The 22,950-nt window shown below is 39.9% G+C and overlaps 1 protein-coding gene across 1 annotated transcript; it reads right to left on the reverse strand.

Annotated features, from left to right (window-relative positions):
- Nucleotides 1-784: 784 nt before the first annotated feature.
- Nucleotides 785-18,169, reverse strand: KCTD19 (potassium channel tetramerization domain containing 19). The gene is given in 13 exon segments (XM_075039322.1): nt 785-1,598; nt 2,929-3,037; nt 5,100-5,183; nt 7,116-7,258; nt 7,645-7,748; nt 10,502-10,662; nt 11,912-12,110; nt 12,331-12,453; nt 13,382-13,573; nt 13,913-14,044; nt 15,700-16,015; nt 17,585-17,756; nt 18,147-18,169. Coding segments are annotated over 13 exon segments (2,115 nt in total). The 3' UTR covers nt 785-1,241.
- Nucleotides 18,170-22,950: the final 4,781 nt, after the last annotated feature.

Consider the following 22,950-nt stretch of genomic DNA (forward strand, 5'->3'; position numbering starts at 1 on the left):
GTGAAACACCAACAGACAGTAAATGACAGTCTTTACACCAAATAATTTGCAATCTTAGGCATAACATTACAGCCCTTCTCTACTTCCCTCTTTCACATGGAAAATTCAGACAGAGTAACCATTAGGTTTACATTTACTTTACCATTTACTGCTTAACAGAACGCAAGCATAATTCAGTCCAGGACTCTTTCACAGGATGTGAAGGAGGCTTTTTTTCTGAGGAAAATAATAACCTGGCTTGCACTGCTATAGTAACAAAACCATCCATAACCACTATTAATACATTTTGCTTTGCCAACAATTCTGTGAAAACCTGCCATGTTACCCACAGTGGGAGCGGTACAGGGTAAATCACATCCTTCTCAGGGTGTCAGAAGTCTTGGACTGAGACTTTCCACTGAACTTTCTTGAATTTGCATTGAGTATCATGGCTAATCAGGTAAATCTTTTTAACTTCTATACATTTCTGTAGAAACGTCTGTGTTTAGCATAGATATCTTTCAGTCTTTATGCGAAATTACAGATTTTTGTCACTAACTGGATAACTTAAGTACATCAAACCAGCTTCACTGTTCCTTGCACAGCTTTAGAGGCAGAGTCAGAAGGACACTGAAAACTCATTGATGCCAGTGAAGCTAAAAGCTCCTCCACCTTTCTGGCAAACACACTTCTAGTATTGAACTCTGCATAGACAAGCAGTAAGATCCAGCCCTTGCTTAGCAGCTGGCAATCAACTCACTATCTTTTAGAGGGATGAGCTTCATTTACAAGGTCTTGTCTCTTCACTGTTTCCTTCACTGGAAACACTTTCTATGAGCAGGAGAACAAGAAAAGGTTGAGACTGTCACTCTGAAATTCATCAGCATGATCAAAGTATCTTATATAAGAAGTCATTCAGTTAATGACTCCCATCACTTTTGAAAACAACAATCACAAAGCAGTCATTTACCTTCTGGTTGCTCCTTGTTTATATTCTCTGCATCATTTCCTACTGTGGGAGTAGTTTTCATGGTGCTGAACTGATTCATTCCAGCGCTTGGAGTAACTGGCAAACTGTGTGAACACGTATTGCTCTGGCTGCTTTCCTTCAGCCCTGACTTCGTATTGGGTAATTAGATTGTTTCCTTGAATTGTATAGCTTGTTTTCACAGGAGCAGAGGCAACAGGAGCTTTGACACCCCTGTCCTTTTCAGGAGTGTTGCACTAAGAGACACTCTCCGTGATATAACTGTCAGAGGTTCTCATGTGCTGAAAAAATCACACCTCTTGCAGTTCACCGCATCCCATTCCTTTACCAAGGAAATTAATTTCTGGATGTGACTTGCCAAGTCTTTACTTTCCACTTTCTTTGTCAAAGTGCTTCTCATTCCTCCTTTCCTTGGAGGGTTTACCAAATGTTTGTAATAGCTGGAGTTTACCAGGCTGTCTGAGGAGTCGTCGTATCCTCCAAGTGTATTCCTCTGCTTTGTCCCTTTAGCCCACAAAATAATTTTGGAATACTTTGCCCCACTGGTCTCTCGCTTTCCCTTCAGATCTTTTATATTACTCCATATGTTAATATAGCATTTAATGGAATCCACAGCTGTAGATGAGTACACCTAAAAATATAGTGAAATATGGTTATTTCTAATTGATACGGAAGGAAGTGTAAGTTTCGCCTTTCCTAATAACTGAGGTATTTTACTCATTATAATACAAACATTTAAGGACTGAGTTGTTAATCCTGGAAAATGCATTCTCACTTCTGTGCTGGATGCAGTGTCTTAAGGCTCTCCAAACCCTGCCCTGGTAACTCAGCACTGATGTTACGCTGTCCTGAATCACCTCAGTTCCCATCACTGAATTTTGCTGAACCTGAAGACAGACACTAGAGTGGCCAAGGCACACAAACAGCACCTCAACATCCCTGCTACCACTACAGCTAAGATAATTTTGGTTGTCTGAACTGACAGCAGCACATTCTTCTGTACAAGAAAGATGGTTTGGCAAGTTAAAGCAAGCTGTGCAGCCACTCTGCCACAAGAACACCACTGTTAAGCTACACGGTGGAGCAGTTTGATATCAGTGTGTAAATGCTACGGAGGCAGTACCTTCATTTTGCCTTTCTCTAGTAGACTGAAGGCAACTTTCAGCTGCTGGTGTCCAGCCAAAGACTAAAAGTATTCAAAGACTTGAGCAGGAAGAACTTTTCCCTCTTCCACTGAACTCAAAGACTAGATAATTTCTGCAGGACACTATCTTGCCCGAGTGCACTGCCTAAGCTTGCCACTCCCATCTTTACCACCTAGGAACCAGGAGATCTGACTTCTAGGTCCCCCTTGCCCAGAGGCGTCAGAACCCCTACATCCTGTGACCCAGCAAAGTGCCCCCGTTTCCGAGCCACACTGAAATCTGCATGAAAACACTTCCCACCCTTTGGTGACAGGGTCTCCCTAAGTAACCAGGAGTGCTAATCACAAGACCAAAAGGAGACTCTAAAAAAGTATAGGCTTGTGGGGTTTAGACCAAGCTAAGACAGACCAGAGGATCTTGATGTTATGCTTTGGACTGCATGACTTTACAGCATACAGTCATTGGATAAAAACAGAAATAAAAGCCCAGCACTCAGGCAGTGCTAAAGCACCCTGCCTTGATATCTACTGCAGAATTCAGTGTGGTTCTCCATCTAAATTATGTCTTTAGAGAAGGAGCGCTCTCATGTTTTTGTGATATGCAAACAGAATGTCTATTCCTGCTCTCCATTCTCTCTTGATGCTCAAAGCCTGCCTTTGTAAAATGAAGGTGTTCTTTTTTTATAGAGAGAGATTTTCCAAGGCTCATTTTGTAGCTGGTTTTGGAGAGAAAAAAGCAAAATGGCACTGGAGAATTTAAATCTGGCACTTTTCTAGAAGTGCTTTACGGCAACATGTTCTGAAAACCAAATCTTACTTCTTTTGGGTCTTTGCTGAACTCATTCTCTTCATTCCAAGATACAGTACTTGATCTTCTACATGGAAAAGAAACTTTATTGCACAATTCATTGGTTTGGATCCATAATCTAGAAAATGAATATTTACAATTATTATAGAACTTTTTCCAGGGGCAACAACCAGTCAATCTGTAAAAGGAACTGCCAGGACTTCTAGTCACCAATGGATCTGTGTACATCACAGTCATTGTTATGAATTACTTTTAAACTATGGGGTAACAGAAGGAGTTCACAATTATCACTAGCACACAATACAGGGGTAGCAAAGGACCAGGAGTTTTCATCATCCACTTGTGATGAGAATTTCTGAAATATGATGCTGCAGATACATAGGGGACAAAAATGATTTCTTGTCTCTCTTCCAGCATTCACAAAACCTTGACCAATGGATTTAGGTAAGCCTTGCTGATCAATCCAAGCTATGTCCACCTGACATCATATGTGGAGGGGGTTTTTTCCACTCTTTTTTTTTATGAAGAGGTTCTAGACACTTTGGGGAGCAAGCTAGTCCGATTCAGGTCAACCATCTACATTCATGGTTTCAAAATCAAATTTTTAGTCTGCTTAAGAAACTCAGCTCCTTACAGCGACAGCCTGAGCTGCACAGAAGTTTCTGAAAAGGTGAAACAACTCTGGAAGCACAGAGTAGCTGCTGCTCTCTGTCTCCTATAGACAGAAATTTGCTAAGATTGCCTATGGAGCTGGCCGATGATCTAAGAAAGAACTCTAGGGACCAATCCCCAATTATTTTACTTCGTTAGAGGCCTGTGGTGTATATGATAGAGATGCTGACACCTTCCCTGATGGGAAAGCACCAAAGAGCAGTGGAGGAGCCTATGTTATAGTACTAGTCCTGAGCTAAAACCTCTAGGGAATGTAAGATTTTGTCATTCACATGTAGAGTGCTTCAGAGTTCCTCTGCCATCCTCCTCTTGCTCTACAGGTATAGGAATGTGAGGTTAGGCTCCTACACTGGGATGGGAAAGTCAAGGAATGACATTTTGGATTTCTTCTTCATAGAGATCTACGATAACATCTAGGAACTGCTGTCACCACTGGTGGGGTACTGGCAGCTACCACTAGTGTGTCCTACTGTTGCTCGTGGCAGTAAAATCAAGTTGGAAATCCTGATGCAAACAGCCCATAGCACTGGTATTTCAAAACCTGCTGCAGTGATTCTTGATCTTCTGGGAAGATTTTAATGGATATATCTTTACTTTAAAAGGCCTAAGTAAGAATCCACTAACTTCTAGAGCGCTCTCAGAAAAATACTGAAGAGAAGGGCCATGCTGGGTCAACTTCTAAAGTACCCTACAGTCAGGAGTCGAAATACCAGTTCTGTGGACTTTCCAAAAGGCCCACATTTTCACATTTTGTCCATCCCTCTAATGAGCGCAGTAGAGAAGAAAACACTAGAGTTTGCAGATTCACAGATTTTATAGGGCCAGAGAAGACCACTGCAATTATGAACCCTGGTCTCCAATAACATTGAATACTAATTGCTATTTTAATAGCAAAACATCTTTTAGAAGAACATCCAATCTTATTTTTAAAGTTGTCAGCAATGGAAAAATACGTCTCTGAGAAAGTGTTCAATGATTAATTCATATACAAAAAGTTATGGCTTATTTTCAACATTAATTTATCAAGATTTAAATTCCAGCAGGTCTCAACCCTTTTCTGTGATGCTGCATCAAAGATATACCATTCTACACTCTGCAGTGCTGGTGAATCCTCCAGTGGGTCTGCAGAAACCAGCTGGGGCTTGGCAAAGCCAGGGCTGAGCCAAAGCTAACAAATCAGAATGTCTTTGCTTGGTCTGCTGTCTCTGTACAATGGTTTCCAGTATGCATTGCAATATCCTCAGTATCTGGACTTAGGGGTGTATCTCTGTTGCCTTTTTCCTTGGTTACTGGAGAACTGACCAAGGACTACTCTTACTTTCCAGTACCCAAACAACTGAAGGGAAAAAATGTGGCCCAAAAGATAGTGGAATTGCTCATCTTCCAGTGGTTGTGTTTCAGAAGGAAAGCAGAAAGTTGTGCCCCTTTCAAAGGACAAACACTGCTAGGTCAGATGAAAGGACATTATATGACAGAAAAGAAAAAGAAAGAAGAGAATTTTTATCTACCTGTATGCATCAGAGTGATAAAGTGCCTCTAAAAGAGAAGGGATTTGGTACTCCTCTGCTTCTTGACAAAAGAGAGACCATTCTCTGTAAGCTGCAAATAAATTGAACTGTAAAATTGCTAAAAAACAATCTTACCAGATTATCTTTTCTAAATATATATATTAATTTTGGAAACTTAGACAATCACTACACAAAATGAAAGATGCATTTTCTTTTAACAAGTGATTTTTCTTTTAACAGACAGACAAATAGCCTATCATTTTAAATACTGAAAAGTACCCAAATTATTTTATTTATTTTTTTTCTGTTTCATATCTGGCATCCAAACAATGAGGAAAAAAAAAAAGCTGGTTTTACTGACATAAATAGAAATCTTCCCATTTGCTACTATTGACTTCCACAGAGTCTGAATTTTATGTCAGGAATCCCCAAATAGATGGCACACTTTTGAAAAGGTGCAACCAAAATAAATGAGCTCCTAAACTAGAGGTGTTCAGCAGCAGCCCTCTGAATCTTTGTGAAACTTGCTATTTTCAACACTTTTCCCAGCTATTTCCTTTCTGCTAGTGAAATTAAAACCTCTGTCCCTTCTTTTTCTTTCTTTCTTTAATTAGCCATGGGTATTGATGATAAAATTCTGAGAAGCAGGAATCCTATTCTGCTCTGTGACACTCATGACACTTTTCTCATGTGGAAAATTCACCATGGCATTTTCCATAGGGAATCCCATAAAGAGGGTTCATGGGTTCAATGGGCTACTAGGAAATCCACCATTCCCAGAAATACTCTTAGCCCTAGAACATGATTATCTCTGCTAGTAGGCTCTTAGCATTGTGCTTGGTCCTACCCAATTTATACTCTCTCCAATAATTCCCAGGCATGGTTTGGCCATTCCGATGTTCCTGAGACTGTTTGCAGTGGACAGGAGGAGTGAAGCCACTGTCTCCAGGAGGTTAAAGCAGAAAGGCAGCTGGCCTCAGTGACCAGAAACATTCCCAGACATACTTTGTTTGTATATAGAACCATAGTGTCTGACATCTCGTTTCCTATGCCTTTGATGACAGACATGAAAGCAACCAGCGGTTATTATATCAAAGCATTCACTGGTGTAACATTTATATTGACTTCGGAGAAAAGAATGAAAATCCTTACTCCTCTTGGAAATGGCTAAGTGCACTAAAAATGACCACATCAACTGGTGATCTGTAGTGGATATTCTGCCTACTAGAAACGATCCAACAAACAAGGGTTTCAAGGACTGAAGAGGCCAAAAGATCTTCTGATGCCAGGTAGACCTTCATTGCTGAATGCCAAAAATTGTAACGTGTAGTGGTGGCAGAAGCAGGGAAACTGCTACAAGAAGCCATAGCACCAAAGGGTCAGGTCTGGGCAATCTCAGGGGCAAGTGAGACACCTTGAAGGAATATCCTTAGGAGACTGGTGTTTTAAGCCATCTCAATTTCTGATGACTGATAAGATTTAGAGATCTAATAGATTGATATGCATATGGATGGAGAGTGCCCTCTCTTCTTTAAGCATCCCCTGTTCCTCCATCCTATACCAATGCAGTTTTGGAAGATACATTTTTCAGCATTAGAACAGAGATACTAGTAGAGGGGCAGATGGAGTATTTTTCAGCTGGACTAGCCAGATTCGCTGTCCCTATCGTATAAAAAGACAAAAATCTGAAGAGGGATGCAATGACCTCATCAATAAAAACATTTACTTTTTTGCTAAAGGCATGCACACAATGCACCGATCTGCAATATATGCTGCAGTACAGTGTCTAGCATATCGATCATTAAAATAAAGGCACACACACTGAAACAAAAACATATCTCTCAATCTCTAAATTGCAATAATTTATGTTTAGATAGAATAGTTTACTTTAGGACTGAAAAGTCTTAATTCTTTTGGATAATATTTCTATAAAAATCAGAAGACAAATCCCTATGCTTACTTCCCCTACAACCATCTAATAATAGATGCACACACACATGCATTCACTCTGCTTACTTAAATTCAGCTGGCAAAAACAATTTCCCAAGTCTTAGAAAGTTGAGAACGTGTCGAAACATTTGCCCATCTCCATGGATTAGAAGATTTTGACCATATGTGATCCAACAGACTTTCTTGTCATTTGACAACAGCTCTGGGTACTACAGAAATAAAAATACATTAAGACCATATTTCTGGTGTTATGTATAGAAAGAAAGAAATTCAAACAGGATTTTTCCTTTCTCAGTGAAAGAATGAAACCAGTTCCATCAAGTCGACTTATATTATTATCCAAAGTACTTACATTGTTAGCCCAGAAAGTACTTTCTTGGGAAGCCAAGATTTATTTCCCCTCAGGTTCCTGAACATACTTCCCCAAGTATAAAATGCCCAGTCTACATGTGAAGTTCTGATAATTCCAAGCTTTCAGGTCAAAACCATTCTAATAATCCTTATTACTAGAAGTATAGATTCTAGTCCGTAGAAGTATACATTCTGTCTAGGAAGGTTCATGTGAAGGCAATCCAAAGACAATTAATTACCATACCTTCACTAAAGTCTGTAAGCAAGTTTCATACCAGTTACTTCCTACATAAAATTTCACAATCTGATGGAGTGAGCATATGGATACTTCTGCTGTCTAGTCTGTGTCTAGAGACAGAGTAACAAATGGAAAGGTGACAACTAAGATAACTGCAAGTAGTAATTATTTTCTTACATATACCAAGTTAATATGATATGGGATTTTACATCAAAATATTGCAAATAATAATTCTTTGAAATAGTGAAGTAATAGAGTGTACTCTATGCACATGGAGCTGGAACTCTCATGGGGTTTTTTAGGGGTCATATGCAATTGCAAGCAAAAGGCAAGTCAGGATGTAATGTCAGAGTAGTGGGCAACTTGGTCCATCCATGCTGCAGCAAACCACCCCTCCTCAGTAGATTTAAAATAACAGCAAGAAGGCTATATGCAGTAGCACAGTCATGTTTGCTCATTTATGTCACCTAAGGTAGGGGAATTTAAGTATGCTGTTACATTGCCACAGAAAGAAATAATTTATTTCTAAAGTACTGGAAATAAGGGGAAAATCTGAAAGGTCTTTTAAAGTGAAGACTCAGCTTGTCAGCAAGTGTAAAGCTAGTGGAATTCCAGGGCAACCTGGAATAGAGCTACCACATCATTTCCCATTTTTGCAGTGAGCCCCACTTCTTTATTTCCTTTGAAGATGACAGTATCTGGGCAGGTGCAAGCCTCAAAGAGCTCTTAGGCACAAAGAGCAGATATAACATAACAGCTTTAGATGTATTTCAGTCTGGGTTCAGCCCACGTCTTACCTCAGTGTGGCAGCAAAGATCTAGGAAAGTTTCTGTCAGAATCTTTACTAGTATAGTTCACATTATTATTTATAGTCAGTAAGTTCTGGGACACTGTTTTAGGAAAATCAAAATACATTTGCATTACAAAGAAATGGTTTAAAAAAACCCAAACCACTAACTTTGAAAAGCACTCCAGATTGGAGAATTGTTTCTTACAATAACCTAGGCCTTTACAGAAGATATAGGCAAGTCACACTCTTAAAGAAGTTATTTATAGGGCTACGGATAATGATATAAATAGATTCTATTAGCTCTAAACAATGAACAAACTAACATATGCTTGTCTGATGTAGCTACTCTAATGGGACTATGCATCTCCCATAACATATGTGCAATTGAAGTGTCATATACTGCTAAGACATTTGAGTTAGAGTTACTTTTTCTAGCATGTGTTATCCACCAGGCTACACAATAATGACACAGAATTCATTAACTGCTGTTTCAATTTAAGATCAAACCCTCTTTCTCAAGGATTATAATTCCATCTGAAAATTGGTAAGGTTCACTCCTTTTTGCATACACCCCTATTGTGTGGGGCAGGGAAGAGTACTTTGAACGTCAGCCCCTTCACCTTACTCTGGTGAAATATGCTGATGGCTCAAAATGGGAAAGATAATCATCCCCTACAGAAAGACTCAGAGGACTTTGAGGGCAGAGTAAACTGGAAGTAAGGTCACTACTACAAAATAAGAAGTCAGATTTGCAAATAAACAACAGGAAGTACATTTAGGATCCTACAAGCTGAAGTTTGAGCCAGGAGGTTTGTGCCTGTGTGGGGCAAAGGGCTGCCTGCACTCATTCATCACGAAGTGATTGCCACCAATGGAACAAGGAACTGCAAATGAGACTGTAGGATGTAATTGAGGGGGCTAAGTCCAGCAGAATTAGTTGTAGTGTAGTCTAAAGTATTGGGAAGGTTTCAACTGGATTACTTTGTACAGAGTGTGATTAAATTTCTTTCCTTGAGCACATGGCATAACAGAAAAGGTGGAAAGAGCTGGCTGTGTTCAGCCTTTGGAAGAGCAGGTTAGAAGAGGATCTTATTGTCTACAGCTAACGGAGGATATAGAGAAGACAGAGCCAGATCCTTCTTAGTGGTACAAAGTGCTAGGCCAAGAGGCAATGGAAAATGTTGGAACATAGGAAATTACATGTATGACTATTTATTTAACTAGCACAAGGATAGTCAACTATTGGAACAGGAGTCCAGAAAGGCTGCAGGATCTCCATCCTTGGAGATACTCAAAGCTTTTCCTGGCAAGGTCATGAGCAACCCGACCTAATTGATCCTGCTCTGAGCAGAATGTTGGACTAAATGACCTCCAGAGATCTCTTCTGGCCTAAATTCTATGAATATGGGGAAATAGGGATAGGTGAAAAGAAAAATCCCTGGGTCAGAGGAACATATTAACTCTTGTTAAAAAGCCACAACAATGGCTGATAGAAAGTGTCATGATTTTTCTATAGATTCATTAGAGAAGAAGAGAGTATAAAACAAAGTAGAAACAGCATTTAAGTTAGAGGTCAGTTTTAATAAGAGCAAAATGTGGCTGTGAATGCACTTAGGCTGGAAGTTAGAAATAGATTCCTTAGTTTAACAGCAAGAGTTGTAAGAAATGTCCCACATCAGAAAAGTGGGAGCAAAAGAAACCTTGCTATCTTTAAAGTAGAACATGTTTGGATGAAAGTAACTTGGACAGTCTAAGCTTGAAAGAACTAGATTCAGCAAACTAGTTCAGTGATGAGTGCTACCTAAATCCAGTGTAGACTTGCTCTATATTTCACCTAGAAGCTAATGTTACTACTCTAGCATTCACTGATCAGCAACAGCCAGTTAATAAAGCAACGGAGTAACAGTAGATCTTTGGAAAACACACACTGTCAGTCAGTGAGACTTTCAGGTTATTTTTGTTCTTAACAATTCCTCAAAAGTAGATGTAGATCATTAACTGATTAATTGTTTTCAAGCAACACTGCTCATTCTACTTTAAAAATGAAAGCGTTCTGGAGAAATCCTGACTTACTATAATCTCTGCTCCCTGCTGGTATCTGTTGTTTGAGAGAGCATTTTAAAGCATCTTTCATTGGTTCCTATGTGGCATCCCTTTTGTCCAAATAAGCACAGAGGTCTTTGATTTCAGAAATATTTTCAGTGAGAGGAAGTCGGCAAGTTCCCAGCCAATTCCTATCCAAAAGAAGAGGAAATCACTGAATTTTTTATCCTTGCTTTATATTTTTACTGCTTTTTTTTTAATGAGTACAAGTCAGGAAACATGAGTTCTCCTAAAAATGTTTTTTATACCTACTGAGTTTTACTCATAAATTTCCACACCTTTCTTTGTATGGAGAACAATCCAACATTGACAAATAAAGCAATTGCAGTGGAGCCATCAAATAATAATCTGCAATAGTTTTCAATAAAGTTTTTAATATGGTATTTCTCCTACACTGGATCATTCACTAGTGCCAACAGCAAGTACAGACAAGATGCCAGGGGCAGAGATGACCTGACTGTATGTTTGATCTTCCTGTTGTCTTTTTATCGCCCTTCTCAGACTGGTATTATGTGTTTGTCCTAGATTTAAAGTTGGCTAAAAGGTGGAGGAAGTTTTTCAGTCCATGGTTGATGGAAATATGCACAGCTGAGCATATTATTGCATGGCAGGCTTGAATCGCAATCAACTGGATTCGTTGTGATTTCTTTTGGTTTTCTTAATTCAAATTACAACAAGCAGGTGAAAGAAAATGGTACACACTTTTTAATAGAGAGTATTAAAATGTGTATTTTAATGGCCAGCTTTATGACTCACCTAGTGAGTGTCTGTATTTAAGAAATGTCTCTCTGTCACAGCAAAGATGTCTGACTTCTACATTTACATTTTCACCTATTTCAGGAAAGAGGTGATAATGATTCACTAAGGAGCCATTTTCCTATATAATAGGGACTTTATTAAACCAGTACGCTGGTATGGTAAGTCTAAGCAGTAATGCTAACAATATGTGGAAGTACATCTCAAAGGACCAAGTTGAAACGCAGTATTCAGAAGTCTACATTCTTTCGTGGACTAGACATAGAAGTATGACTTTTGGGTGACTTTAGAAAAGCCTGTACCCATAGGCATTTAGATGCTTTTGAAAATCCAATACGAAGTTTTCCGAATGAATGGTAAATCGTTAAGTTTTAAGAACATGTGGTTATTAAAAAGTTTACATATACTACTTTGGAATTTCAGGCTTACAAGCCTACAATATGATAGAAGAATGTCAACTTGCATAATTAGTCATCTGCAAGTTTAGCTGAAAATGAATACAAATTCTAGAAGACAAGCTGCTGAAAAATCAGGCTCTTTTTCAATTACAAAACCCATTAAATAACTTAAGGTTCTTTCAAAAGGTTATGTTGATATTGCCTGGTATGAAGGCAGGTTGGGTACCTGGCATGTTGGAAGAGAATGCCGTCACCAGAGAGGTGCAGGCAGCTCCAGCCCAGGTCGCTGCCCATGCAGAGCTGTCCCAGTGCCAAATCCAGGTAGTTGGCCAGCAGCCCCAGCACCATGGTGTAGAGCAGGGATCATGGTGGGGACTCCCATGCCACTGCCCCCCCGCCACCACAAGCCCCCACGGAGCAGCTGCCTGCAAGGAAAGGAGGTCAAGACTGCACCCCAGAAGGTCAGCGGTTAATAATCACTACCATATTTTCCACTGTTTTCAACATTTATGGAAACAAGTTGCTAACTCACCTCAGTGTTGATAATATGAATATAATTTCTGTTTCAAACACCCAATTTCACAAGATAACATTAAAACCAATGCATATAAGGAAGAAAATATATAGCTATGTACATTCTATTACCTCTATAGATCTTCACAGCATCTATAAGCTCAGGAATTCCCAGAATTAAAGCTTCTTCCTCCAAGGCATCTATGTTGGAGAAGTCAAAAGGTAACAACATCTTCTCTGAGCAAAGAAAATTAACTTGAAAATAAAAATGAAACATAGGAAGTGTGTGTTGATGTCTTCTGTCCACTGCTCAGATCTAGCAAAAACAGGTTCTTGTAATTTCCTTCAGTATTACTATTCACATATGTACATATATACAGCAGATAAATGGACAGCAGGGAGCACTTTGTCTTTGAAAACACAGTCCTAAAACCAAGGTTTATGCTAGAGGAGACCAGACACAGCATAAACGATAGGGGAAGCACAGAACTACATTAGTTTTGTTTATCACAGCATCCCGACAGATTCATGTAAGAGGTTTCCTGTCTGTTTGGCTGCTTTTTTCCCCCTAGGCACAGTCCCATCCCACTGTGCATTTAAACATGTGCTTTCCCATATGCTAACATCAGAGGACTGGCAGAGCAAAACTGCAGCAATTCCATATCTATCTCATCTTAACCGAGTTCACAGAGGATGAAATGCTATGTTGATGGGGGATGTATGTGACTCTGCCAGACTTTTGAAAAGTACTTGTCTTTTCTTGAAGCTGGAAGATTATTTAATGAATGAAACATAATTTTTTACTAGTGAAAAGGAGCAAGATTGAGTAGATATTTAGAGTCACCATGTAAGTGTTGTCTACTTTAATTACTGATTGTTAACAGCAGTTGTGGTACCTGATGCCATTAATATATTTTAGTTCAGAAAACCACTGGATTAATAAAACCCAAATAAGCAGGGCTGTAAGTGGGTAAATTTAGGTACATGTACTCTGGAAGCCACCCGGTAGAGCGTTTGTTTCTTGACTGATAAACAGGGCAGTAAAAGTGGCAGACAGCAAAACCAAACCAAAAGATTAAGATACTGATCTTTAAAGAAGTATTATTGAAGGCAGACAGAAACAGTTTAATATAAAAAAAATTGATTTAGACATGTCAGAATAATTAAAAAAAAAAGCAGTTACCTATGAAGCGGAACTCACTGCACTTGCACTCAATCAGGGCTGCATTCTCAAGCAGCCACAGCAAATTGTTGTCATTAACTAGTACAGGATATTTTGCCACCAAATCTAGTGGCAAAAACCAGTAACTCACTTCATCTTCTGTACCTAGTAAAGGTGTATCCGCTAGCCCTAGGGGAGCTCTTTCATGTAACCCTAGGAAAAGAAAATCAGAGAAAAATCAAGACATAAAGAAAAATGGAACTCAGATATGCACTTTGGAGATCTGACCAGTACAACAAAACCAATAAAAGTGCATTGATCTTGTGCAATTTTTAATGTTCACCAAAGGATGAAGTCTTACAGCCCAGCACAAATGAACAAACATTTGCATGGCGTTTCCTATTTTTAAAATAAAGATAACTAATGAAAAGCAAATAAAAATCACACAAAATAAACTTTGCAAGACTAAAATATTCCTGGCTTGCAACAACTGACAACAGTCTATGGGCACTCCTAAGGATGCAAAAGGATTTGTCAATTTGGGACACTTACCTGTGAATGCTGGACTGTTAGGAGGAATCTCTGGTGGCTTGCTAGTACACTTTTGTGTTCTCCAGTAATTCAGAGATGTTCTTTCAGCTACTGGTATATCTGCAGGCTGCACATGTAGTTATATTTCTCCTCCTTCAAATTATCTAAAATCTGTTAAGATATGTAAAGTTTTCCTATTTATTACTTCAATTCAAATAGCTAATCCAAAAATTAAAAGCAGCCATGGGAAAGAGTCTAATGCATTCTATGCTGTACTTGACATCTATTAACATATGCCAGGGAATATTTTGTGCAGGCAAGAACAAACATGTATTAGATTCCTAAGTTTTAGGTACCTCAAGGTAACTGGAGTGAACATGTGGAGAATATTTATAAGAACTAGTAATATAATTAGAGTCATTCATATATTCAAAAAAAACCAACTATTTTTTAACATTTGAGTTTTAATGGCACATCCTTGTATTCTAGCTCTGGAATTCAAGACAGCACACTGGCATGCATAAAAGTATACAACAATAGATATAGCCAAGAACCCAACACAAAGCTTGAAAGACCTTTTGGGCTCTTTTTAATAACAAACATCTTTACGATAAGCTGTAGAAATTCAATTATTAGAAAGGGGAATAGATGTTTGGCTCAGTGATAGGAATGATTAACAGTCTATATTTCCTAATCTTTTACTGAATTATAAAAAAATTACTTTAAAATTGGAACAAATGGTTACGTACTGTTGTAGGATATTATGTATAAAGTAACTTTAGGGCCACGGTTATGACTTCTAAAGCACATGCGTAAAAAAAAAAAACCACGTGAATTAATAAGGTTACACTGACAAGCACTTAAAAACCAGAAAATGCAAGAATTCTAGTTTGGTGGAATGTGTTCCTGGCCATATCGCAACAGGTCCATGTTAAATATGTGATCATGTAAGGATTGTTAATACAATAGACTACTGAGGTTTGGTGGTCTTCCTCTCCCAACCTAATTGGAGATGTTACATCTTTAAACACAGTGCTAAAAGAAAATCCAAAAATGTTCATGTTAAACCCAAAATGTTAATATTTTGGGTTAAAAAGATCAAGCATCATAGCATTTTTGAGACAATTCCACAAAAAAAAGGTATTAGAAAACAAAAGAATCTCAGAGTTTAATCTAAACTTAGAGGAAATGCAAATATTAATGTATGAAAATACACATTTCATCCAGCCAGGAAGTATGGACTCAACCTTCAGTGGCACAACACTGTAATTACAATAAAAAAATACTTGTAGCTAAATAGCAAATTAAATATTCGTTACAGATATCCGTTTAACATTTCTGTTTATACTGCTACAGTATAGGAGAGGAAGAATTGTCATTCCCCCATTTCACAGGTTAGTGAATTCAGTAGTGTCACAGTAGGATGAATTTGTTTTCAGGCAGACTGAACTTTCCCGGGGAACAACAGAAGGGACAGTCCCACCTTCTTCAGATTAGAAGGTTCATATTCAACAAGATCGGTCGGTATAATTGTCATCAAGGACAACAGTTGGCAGATAAAAGCCTGTGTTTGCTTTAACTTTAGTTTAAAAAGCAAGTAATGACTATCAAATGAGGTCTTACAGAAAGGTCAAGCATCAAATTTGTAACATTTTCTGTACTCACCAATGGAGGCAGATGAATTGAATGTGGCAATTATTTGTTTGGACACCTATTGCAAGCATTGATAAAGTTATATACACAAACTCTTTGACATCCTTCTACAGACCAAATTATCTAAGAATAAAAAGAAATTCTAGAAAAGCCACATAGAATATCCTACTTTAGCTGTAATAAAGGTGTCAGCTGCAAAATTAATGCTTGCTCACACAATAAGTTCAATTCAGCATAGCTGAAAAAAGATAATTTTGAAGTCTGCATGTAATAACGAAGGTGCCTAAATACAAAACCATCTTGGTCAATAAATAATCTTAGATTTTCAGATTGATTTTGTACAGAAGCTTCTTTCCATAACAGAGATTCAGGAAACTGAGCAACTTTACTTTTGGGAATTGAGAAATACCAGCCACTGACATTAAAATTAACTAACTCTTCTTCTGCAGATTCCATAATGCTGTCTGATTCCTTCAAACAGAAGAGGAAAATATATCAAGAGGCAAGAATGAACCTGTAAACTCTGAAACAATGTGATGTTTTATTTTAAAACTCCATTGGGCTTTGCATTTTATTTTCCATGGTAGCTTGACAAAAAATAAAGCATGGGGCAAATGAGCAAGACCATTACCTTCCCATTCACTTGTGCATGCACATTCCTTAGTTAATACGTGTTTATAGTCATGGGTCACATCAAGTCAGTAAATTGCAAAGTTTTACGTAATGTAATACTTACGGTTAAACCTTGGAACAACCTGGTATACACATATACTGAGTTTGTTCCACAGAAGAGAAAATGAAATATGACAAATGCCTTCCTTAAGTATTCAAATAAAAGTAATGAAATGCAAATAAATGCCACACAACCTCCTTCACAACCCATTGCCTATGGACACACCATTCTATACAGTTAGGTAGTAATAAATATCTGCACATTAAAGTACTATGTCAGTCACAAACCTCTTGACAAGACAGGAAAGAAAACAATTGTTGACAGTGAAAGGATGCTTGGTAAGCACATAGGTGGCTGTCAGCTAAGCAGAGAGAAAATTCACCTAAAGCAGGGCAACAACACACAGCCAAGGCCTGTAGCCAACTTTTTCATGTTATTGTATCACACTGAGATATGGATTAGTCTGTGACCTACTAAAATGGACAGAAAAGTCAATTCAAGCCTGAAAACAGAGAATGCCTGCCTGCCTTTCCCACAGCAGCTAGCTTCCAAAGCCAAGGAGACAGTGTTTGTACTGACAATGGACAACACAATTCTTAGAGCAGAAAAAAACATGGTGGAAAATGATACCTGATGTCTACAATGTTTTTAGGCTATTTCTCATACAAGTGACTACAGAAAAGGGAGTCAAAAGGAAATTTGGAAAAGCATGGGGGGAAAAAAACCCACTCTTAATGAATGCAAGAATTGAATTTAGTAGCTTCTAAAGAGAGCTTGTACCTTCTAGAGAGCTCATAATGAAAACTAATGATAGAGAACCACAGTTACGTTGCCCTCAAAGTATGCTTAGCCAAGACTTTTTCATAGATACTCTCACCAACTTCTTACACCGATACTACTCAGCAATTTCAAAACAAATTAAATATTTGAAAACAACAATTGAAAAAAAAAAAGTTCAAGCAAGAAAGATGAAAATTTTAAAAATAAAAACAACAGGATACTAAAATCTTGATATTTCTAAAGCTCATTTCCAATTTTGGGGGACAGGAGAAGAGAGCCAGTACCACCAAAACCCTCTCATCTATACCATTGCTCCAGGAACACTACTTCCAGACATGCTTGAGGCAATTCACATTGCTCAGGCTGCCATTTTACGGGCATCAGCCCCAAGCTAGCAGCCCACTGCTGTGCAAAAGGTCTTACCCCCTTCTCCCATGCCCTCCTCCCAGCCATGTCTTGTGCCCCTCTATCACATCAGGCCTTGGGCCAATCTAACTCACTTAAAATAGCAAGAAATGGCAGACCTGCCACCCCTCCCCAGGCTTGGGGCGGGTCTGTGAGGGGAGGCCCCTTCCCTTCTGCCTCACCTCAGCAGGCCGCAGGCGGGTCCTAACATGGCGGCATCGCGAGGCAACGGGCGAGAGACAACGGGGGGCGGCACCCAGGTGTGGTGAGGGCGACGAGGCCGAGGGACAAAGCAGGGTGGCGGGTGACAGGAGCCCCGTGGTTGGGGTAGGGCAGTCGTGGGCAGCTGAAGGGCTTGAGGTGATGGGGGGCACAGGAGCAGGGCAAGGTTACCTGTCACCACAGAGCTGGGTTTAAAGCCAGAGCGCGCAGGCTGCTCGCACACCCCGAGGATGCTGCGATAGCAAATTATAGTTATAACCTGTTCCCATCAGCGCCTATCTGCTGTGGGAAGACCTTTCTCTTCCCATGGAGGGGGTGGTTAGCTGCATTCGTTTGCAGGGTGGAGGTGCCCACCTTGGTGGTTGAGGCTAGAGATGGTGAATTTCTTCCAGTTCCAGTGCTCGCAGGTTAAGCTTTGTAAATTTCCCGTCTTCAGGACATATATTAATTGGGCTTTTGTGAGCCAGCAAGTTAATAAAAAGCCAGTGGTAATCCTGTTGTTATTGCTAACCAACAACTCACCATAAAATAGAGGTGTGTGCCATCACTAAGAGTATTTACTCAAAGATTCTGAAAGCACCACTTGTACTATAAACCACAATAAAACCCACAAAACACATAACACCAAAGGGATTCTTTTTTTGCTGTCTCAGTGGTTTCTGATCAAACATAAGTTACAGCTATGAATATTAGTTAAAATAGGTGCCAGGATCAGCTGCCACCATGCTGCTCTGAGCTGCCTCAGCTCTGCAGAAGCAGCAGTGGTGAAAGGGATAACGTGTTATTTGACCCAGTAAATGAGACAACTAAACACAAAACTCAACAGGACAAGTCCATGAAATATAAAGAAGGGATTTATAGGGAGCTACACCTCAGTTTGGCTTTTCATTTCTTCTGTTATTGCTGAAAATAGTGATGCAAACATACAGTGGTTTTTTTTTTTTTTCTGGTGGCTTTATGATTAAGCCTTCCTCCTGAGCTTATTGCATTGCAGTCTGTAGGCACAACAGAAGGTAAAAAAGGGGCTACAACTTTTTGTCGTGCTTGACTTCCCAAGCTGATGCCATGAAGTGGACTGTATGGTCAAGCATGGCTGGTTTTGGCTCTCATTCCCATCCCGGGTGCTGGGATGAGCAAGTACCTACAGGTAGGAGGAGGACAAGTGCATACCCTGACCTGCAGTGAACAAGGGGAGTGTGTAGTGTTCAGGGCTCACTTTCAAAAAACAAAAAAAAAAGCAGCAAATTTCTATTTTAGAAGTGATTTGGGAACAAAGATCCTCAATTTTACACCAGTCAGTGAAACCATAGCACCCAAAGTTGCTTGTACACCTGGTGATCAGACCTCATTTAAATTTAGTCTTTTAGTCATGAACAGCGTACTGCTGCTTTTTGAATATAAAGCTGGCAGTGCTGTGGAGAGGCTCAGTTTTAAAATCCCTTCACCATGAGTTACTGCATTATCTATTTTACCTGCATATATGGGTTTTGTGACCTCTGTGACAACCCCAGGACCAGGGAGCTCCCAGATGAGGATCCATAGAAAGGAAGGAACCATCCTACTACAAGGACCAAGCCTCCCAAAACCCCAGAGGAAGTGGCAGGGCCACAATTTATTTTAAAAGCCAATTAACACAATCACAGAGTTTTTTAATTAGATGCTGTTTGTGTCATTTCTCTTAGATAAAATAGGAAACAGGTGAGAAGCAAGACCCAAGGAATAAAAAAAAAGCCAAGGAAAACTGGAATATGACAGCTTATTACTTGACTAATCATTGTTAGCATGCAGGATTTTTAGGTTTTAAAACCAAAGAATTTAAGGAAGGCTTTAGATAAAGATATAGGAGTGCTCACCAATATTTTTATGATTTCTCTGGGGACAAGGCCAGCATTAAAAAAAAAAAAGCATAGATATGAATGCAGGCTAACTCCACATGTTAATATAAGTTTTATATATATTAATAATTTATATATTAAATGTTAATATATAAATAAACATGTAAAATAGTAACTGCATCCTGGGACTGTGTCACAGCTCACCAATGGGATTATATGTCTTTAGCATGTACTTAAGTTCACCCATTATCAGCTCTGCTTACTGGAAGTCTCAGCTGGCATGAAGACTACTTTATTTAATTGCTTTATTAATAATCTCCCCAGGCAGCAATTTGGAGACTGCTACTGAGGCAGGTTTTTGTGTCAGGTTTTTTATTTCGGAGTTGCTGGTTTCTCTGCCATCCTCTCCTGCTAGGCTTGCCTGCAAAAAAAATCACAGCCATATTGCAGCAATGCTGGATGTTTTTAATGACAGATCTATTAGGGAGGGTGAAGGAAGGGCTGCCAGATTATATTTTGGCATAAGGGGGAAAAGGGGAGAGTTTGTTTTCTGAAAAATAAAGCATAAAATAAGGATAATTTTATTATGCCATCGATAAATACATACTGTATAAACAAATGGATGGTCACCATTGCCCTCTCTCGCCTATACAGTGTGAACCCATTGACAGTTCAAAAGCTTTGCTATCAGATGGGTCCCATCTTTAGATGGTGCCTAGGGAGTTTTATCCATATGCAGCTAAGCGTTTCACTTTGACATCCCCCACGGCACATCCCTGCTGGCCAGACAGCTGCCGCGCAGAGGAGCTGTTCAGCTGTCAGCTGGCCTCTCCTCGTTCCCAGGAAAGCAAACAAACAGCAAACACTCATCTGCCAGCCTTCACCACCCTGTTCATATCCATTTTGTCTCACGTCCAACCCTGGAAAGATCTGAGTCTGTCCACTCCATAGCAAGACTTCTAGCAACACTTATCATCCTCTGGATGATCTTCAGGGCGATCTTCACTGCCAAGTACCATAGTTGTTCAAATTTTTGCATTTCCCAGATGTTGCACATGCATTTGGGCTGTGGTTTTATGTTTTACTCAACATGATCACACTGCCGCCTGTCACAGGTCCTGGTCCACTGCACTGCCTCCAGCTGTGCTCCTGCTCCCTTCCTCAGGTTGCATTTAACAAACACATGGCTGTGGGTTGCTTCACATCAAATTGGACTCTTGATCCAGTGGAAAACTGGTCATCTTTTTCTTGGTGGATCTTACTCACCCTAACACATTGAGTCAGGAAATGAGATGTCTGGGCTCAGTGAGATACCCTCCCTGACATGGTCCACCTAGAGAAGAACCCAAGCTCATCCAATTGTGATGTTAACCCCACCAAGCTCCTCACTCTTCTCAAAGCTCTGTCTCAGTGGAGCAAGAAATGCTTGCTGGACTTATGAGGGCAGAAAGACGGAGCTTAATGGATAGGAGCCTCTTTTGATTTTGTAATTTACCTTGAAGTCTACTGGGTAAAAACCCAGGAGAATGAGGTTGCATGACTTTCCCAAGACCACTGGCTAAACCTGTAGCAATAATGTGAGCAGGAGGATGCTGACTTTTTCCTTCCTCTGCTCCGTAGTCTCGTACTCATGCTCCTTGACACTAAAATGCATAATGCAGGGATAGCATTGCAGATGCTGCAGGGAAATGTTTAAATCCAAAGCTAAAGTCTGTTTCCAATTAGGTCTCAAAAAAAAAAAAATCCATAGAAACATTTCTGTTTAGATTTGTTTTCTGACATCACCTAAGCTCCTTGCCAAAATGCCTGAATAGCTTTTTGTGTTTCAGATTTTACTGTTTGTTTAGGTTATTTTTTGCACATCTATGCAGGAATGCTTCGAAAATGTCTTTTTTCTTTAGAAGTGTGTTTCAAACAAATAATTCAAAGCAGTGACATAAGGGTTCACTTAAACTCACACCGTGTTACACTCATTGTCATTTATCACTCTTCAGAGGCCTCACCAGCATCATTGGAAAGACTCCTAGGGACTTACCAGGCACTGGCAGAACTGTAGAAAAGTGATGCATTTCTCTTGACATTTGTGACCCTTTGTGATTTTGGGGATTTTTATTTTGTTTTCTTTTGCCTTTTCTCATCACAGATGGATTATCTGATGCAGCAGCTGGGTGAAGGGCTGGAGGAGAGCCATGTATCACCCTGCATGTTACAAGAGATGGATCAGGCTGCTGCTTCTAGTTATTGCATCTCAAGAAGTCAAACATCCACATACAGTAGGGCAAAATGGAAGGATTCCTTTATAGCCTTCTGGGCATCAAGTAAATGGTGGCTGATGTGGCTTTATAAGGCTCCCAAGAACTGGTGCAATACAACCACACACGTGTTATGCCAGTGCCAGCTATGCCTTTTCTGGGAGCTTTGAGTCACTGTACAGCAAAAACAAGATTACTATAAGGTAATAAGGAACCAGTAACATCATAGGATGGATACCTCGACTGCTGAAGGACCAAAACAAGCTTTCCTACAAACTGAATGTGATTATCAGGTATTTTCAGTCTGTCCTCAGACAGGCAAACTGACAGCAGTCCAAGCCTTCATCCCCATTTGTCCAGCACACTTCAATGGCTGGTATGAAAGGTAAGAGGAGCCATGTAATCTGAGATAGCCTCACAGGTTGGACGGCCAAGGAGGTTCAAGCATCTCCTCTGACCTGCCCTGGAGCAGAGGTCACACAGTTCTGTGCCCTGGATGCTGCAGGGTCAGGAAGGTAGCACTGAACTGTGGGATGGGCTTTAGCCACTCCTACGGCCTTGAGTTTTAAAGACTTTGGGTTACAAAGAATGTTCCACAATCCCTCACAGGCTGCTCTGGAGATATTTTGCTGAATGTAACCTCCAGCCGCTGGATCCCACAGTCCCCTTTTGTCTCTCAGAACAGCCTTGCTTGTTAGAAAGATGCTCAGTACAGCAGTACTTGTAAGCTCAACCTTCTCCCTGTGTTTCCTTCAGATGAGTTATTTTGGGAAAATGGCCATCTGAGTTCCCAGGTGGAATTTCTAAGACTGGAAGTGAAACAACTTACCAGACCTCAGGAGACCAGGGCTCTTCTGCAGGACAGTCAGAGGTATGGGCCGGTCGCAGGGCGGGTACACAGCTTGCCTGTCATGGCAGGAGGTGGTAACTGTGTCCTAGCAGAACTCCTCCAGTCCTGTCATGTATGTTTCTTGTAATACCCCTGCACTGGTGGCAAATGGATGAATTCAGGACTTTGACACGAGCGAGCTATTTTGGTGATCATTAGTGCATATTGTATGCTTCAGGAGGCTGGAACTGGTTACAGACTTTTAAGCCAAGCTACGAAAATGCCAGTTCAGTGAGTGGAAAGTCAGGAATATTCTGTGTCTGATGAAGCTGCTTTTTTTAGGGAAAGTATCTCAGGTCAAAATGAGAGAGAGGACACTTGCCTTTTGCAATCATAGCACTCCACTGATG

Source organism: Buteo buteo, chromosome 11 (genome assembly GCF_964188355.1).
Source record: "Buteo buteo chromosome 11, bButBut1.hap1.1, whole genome shotgun sequence".
In the NCBI taxonomy this organism is placed as follows: domain Eukaryota; kingdom Metazoa; phylum Chordata; class Aves; order Accipitriformes; family Accipitridae; genus Buteo; species Buteo buteo.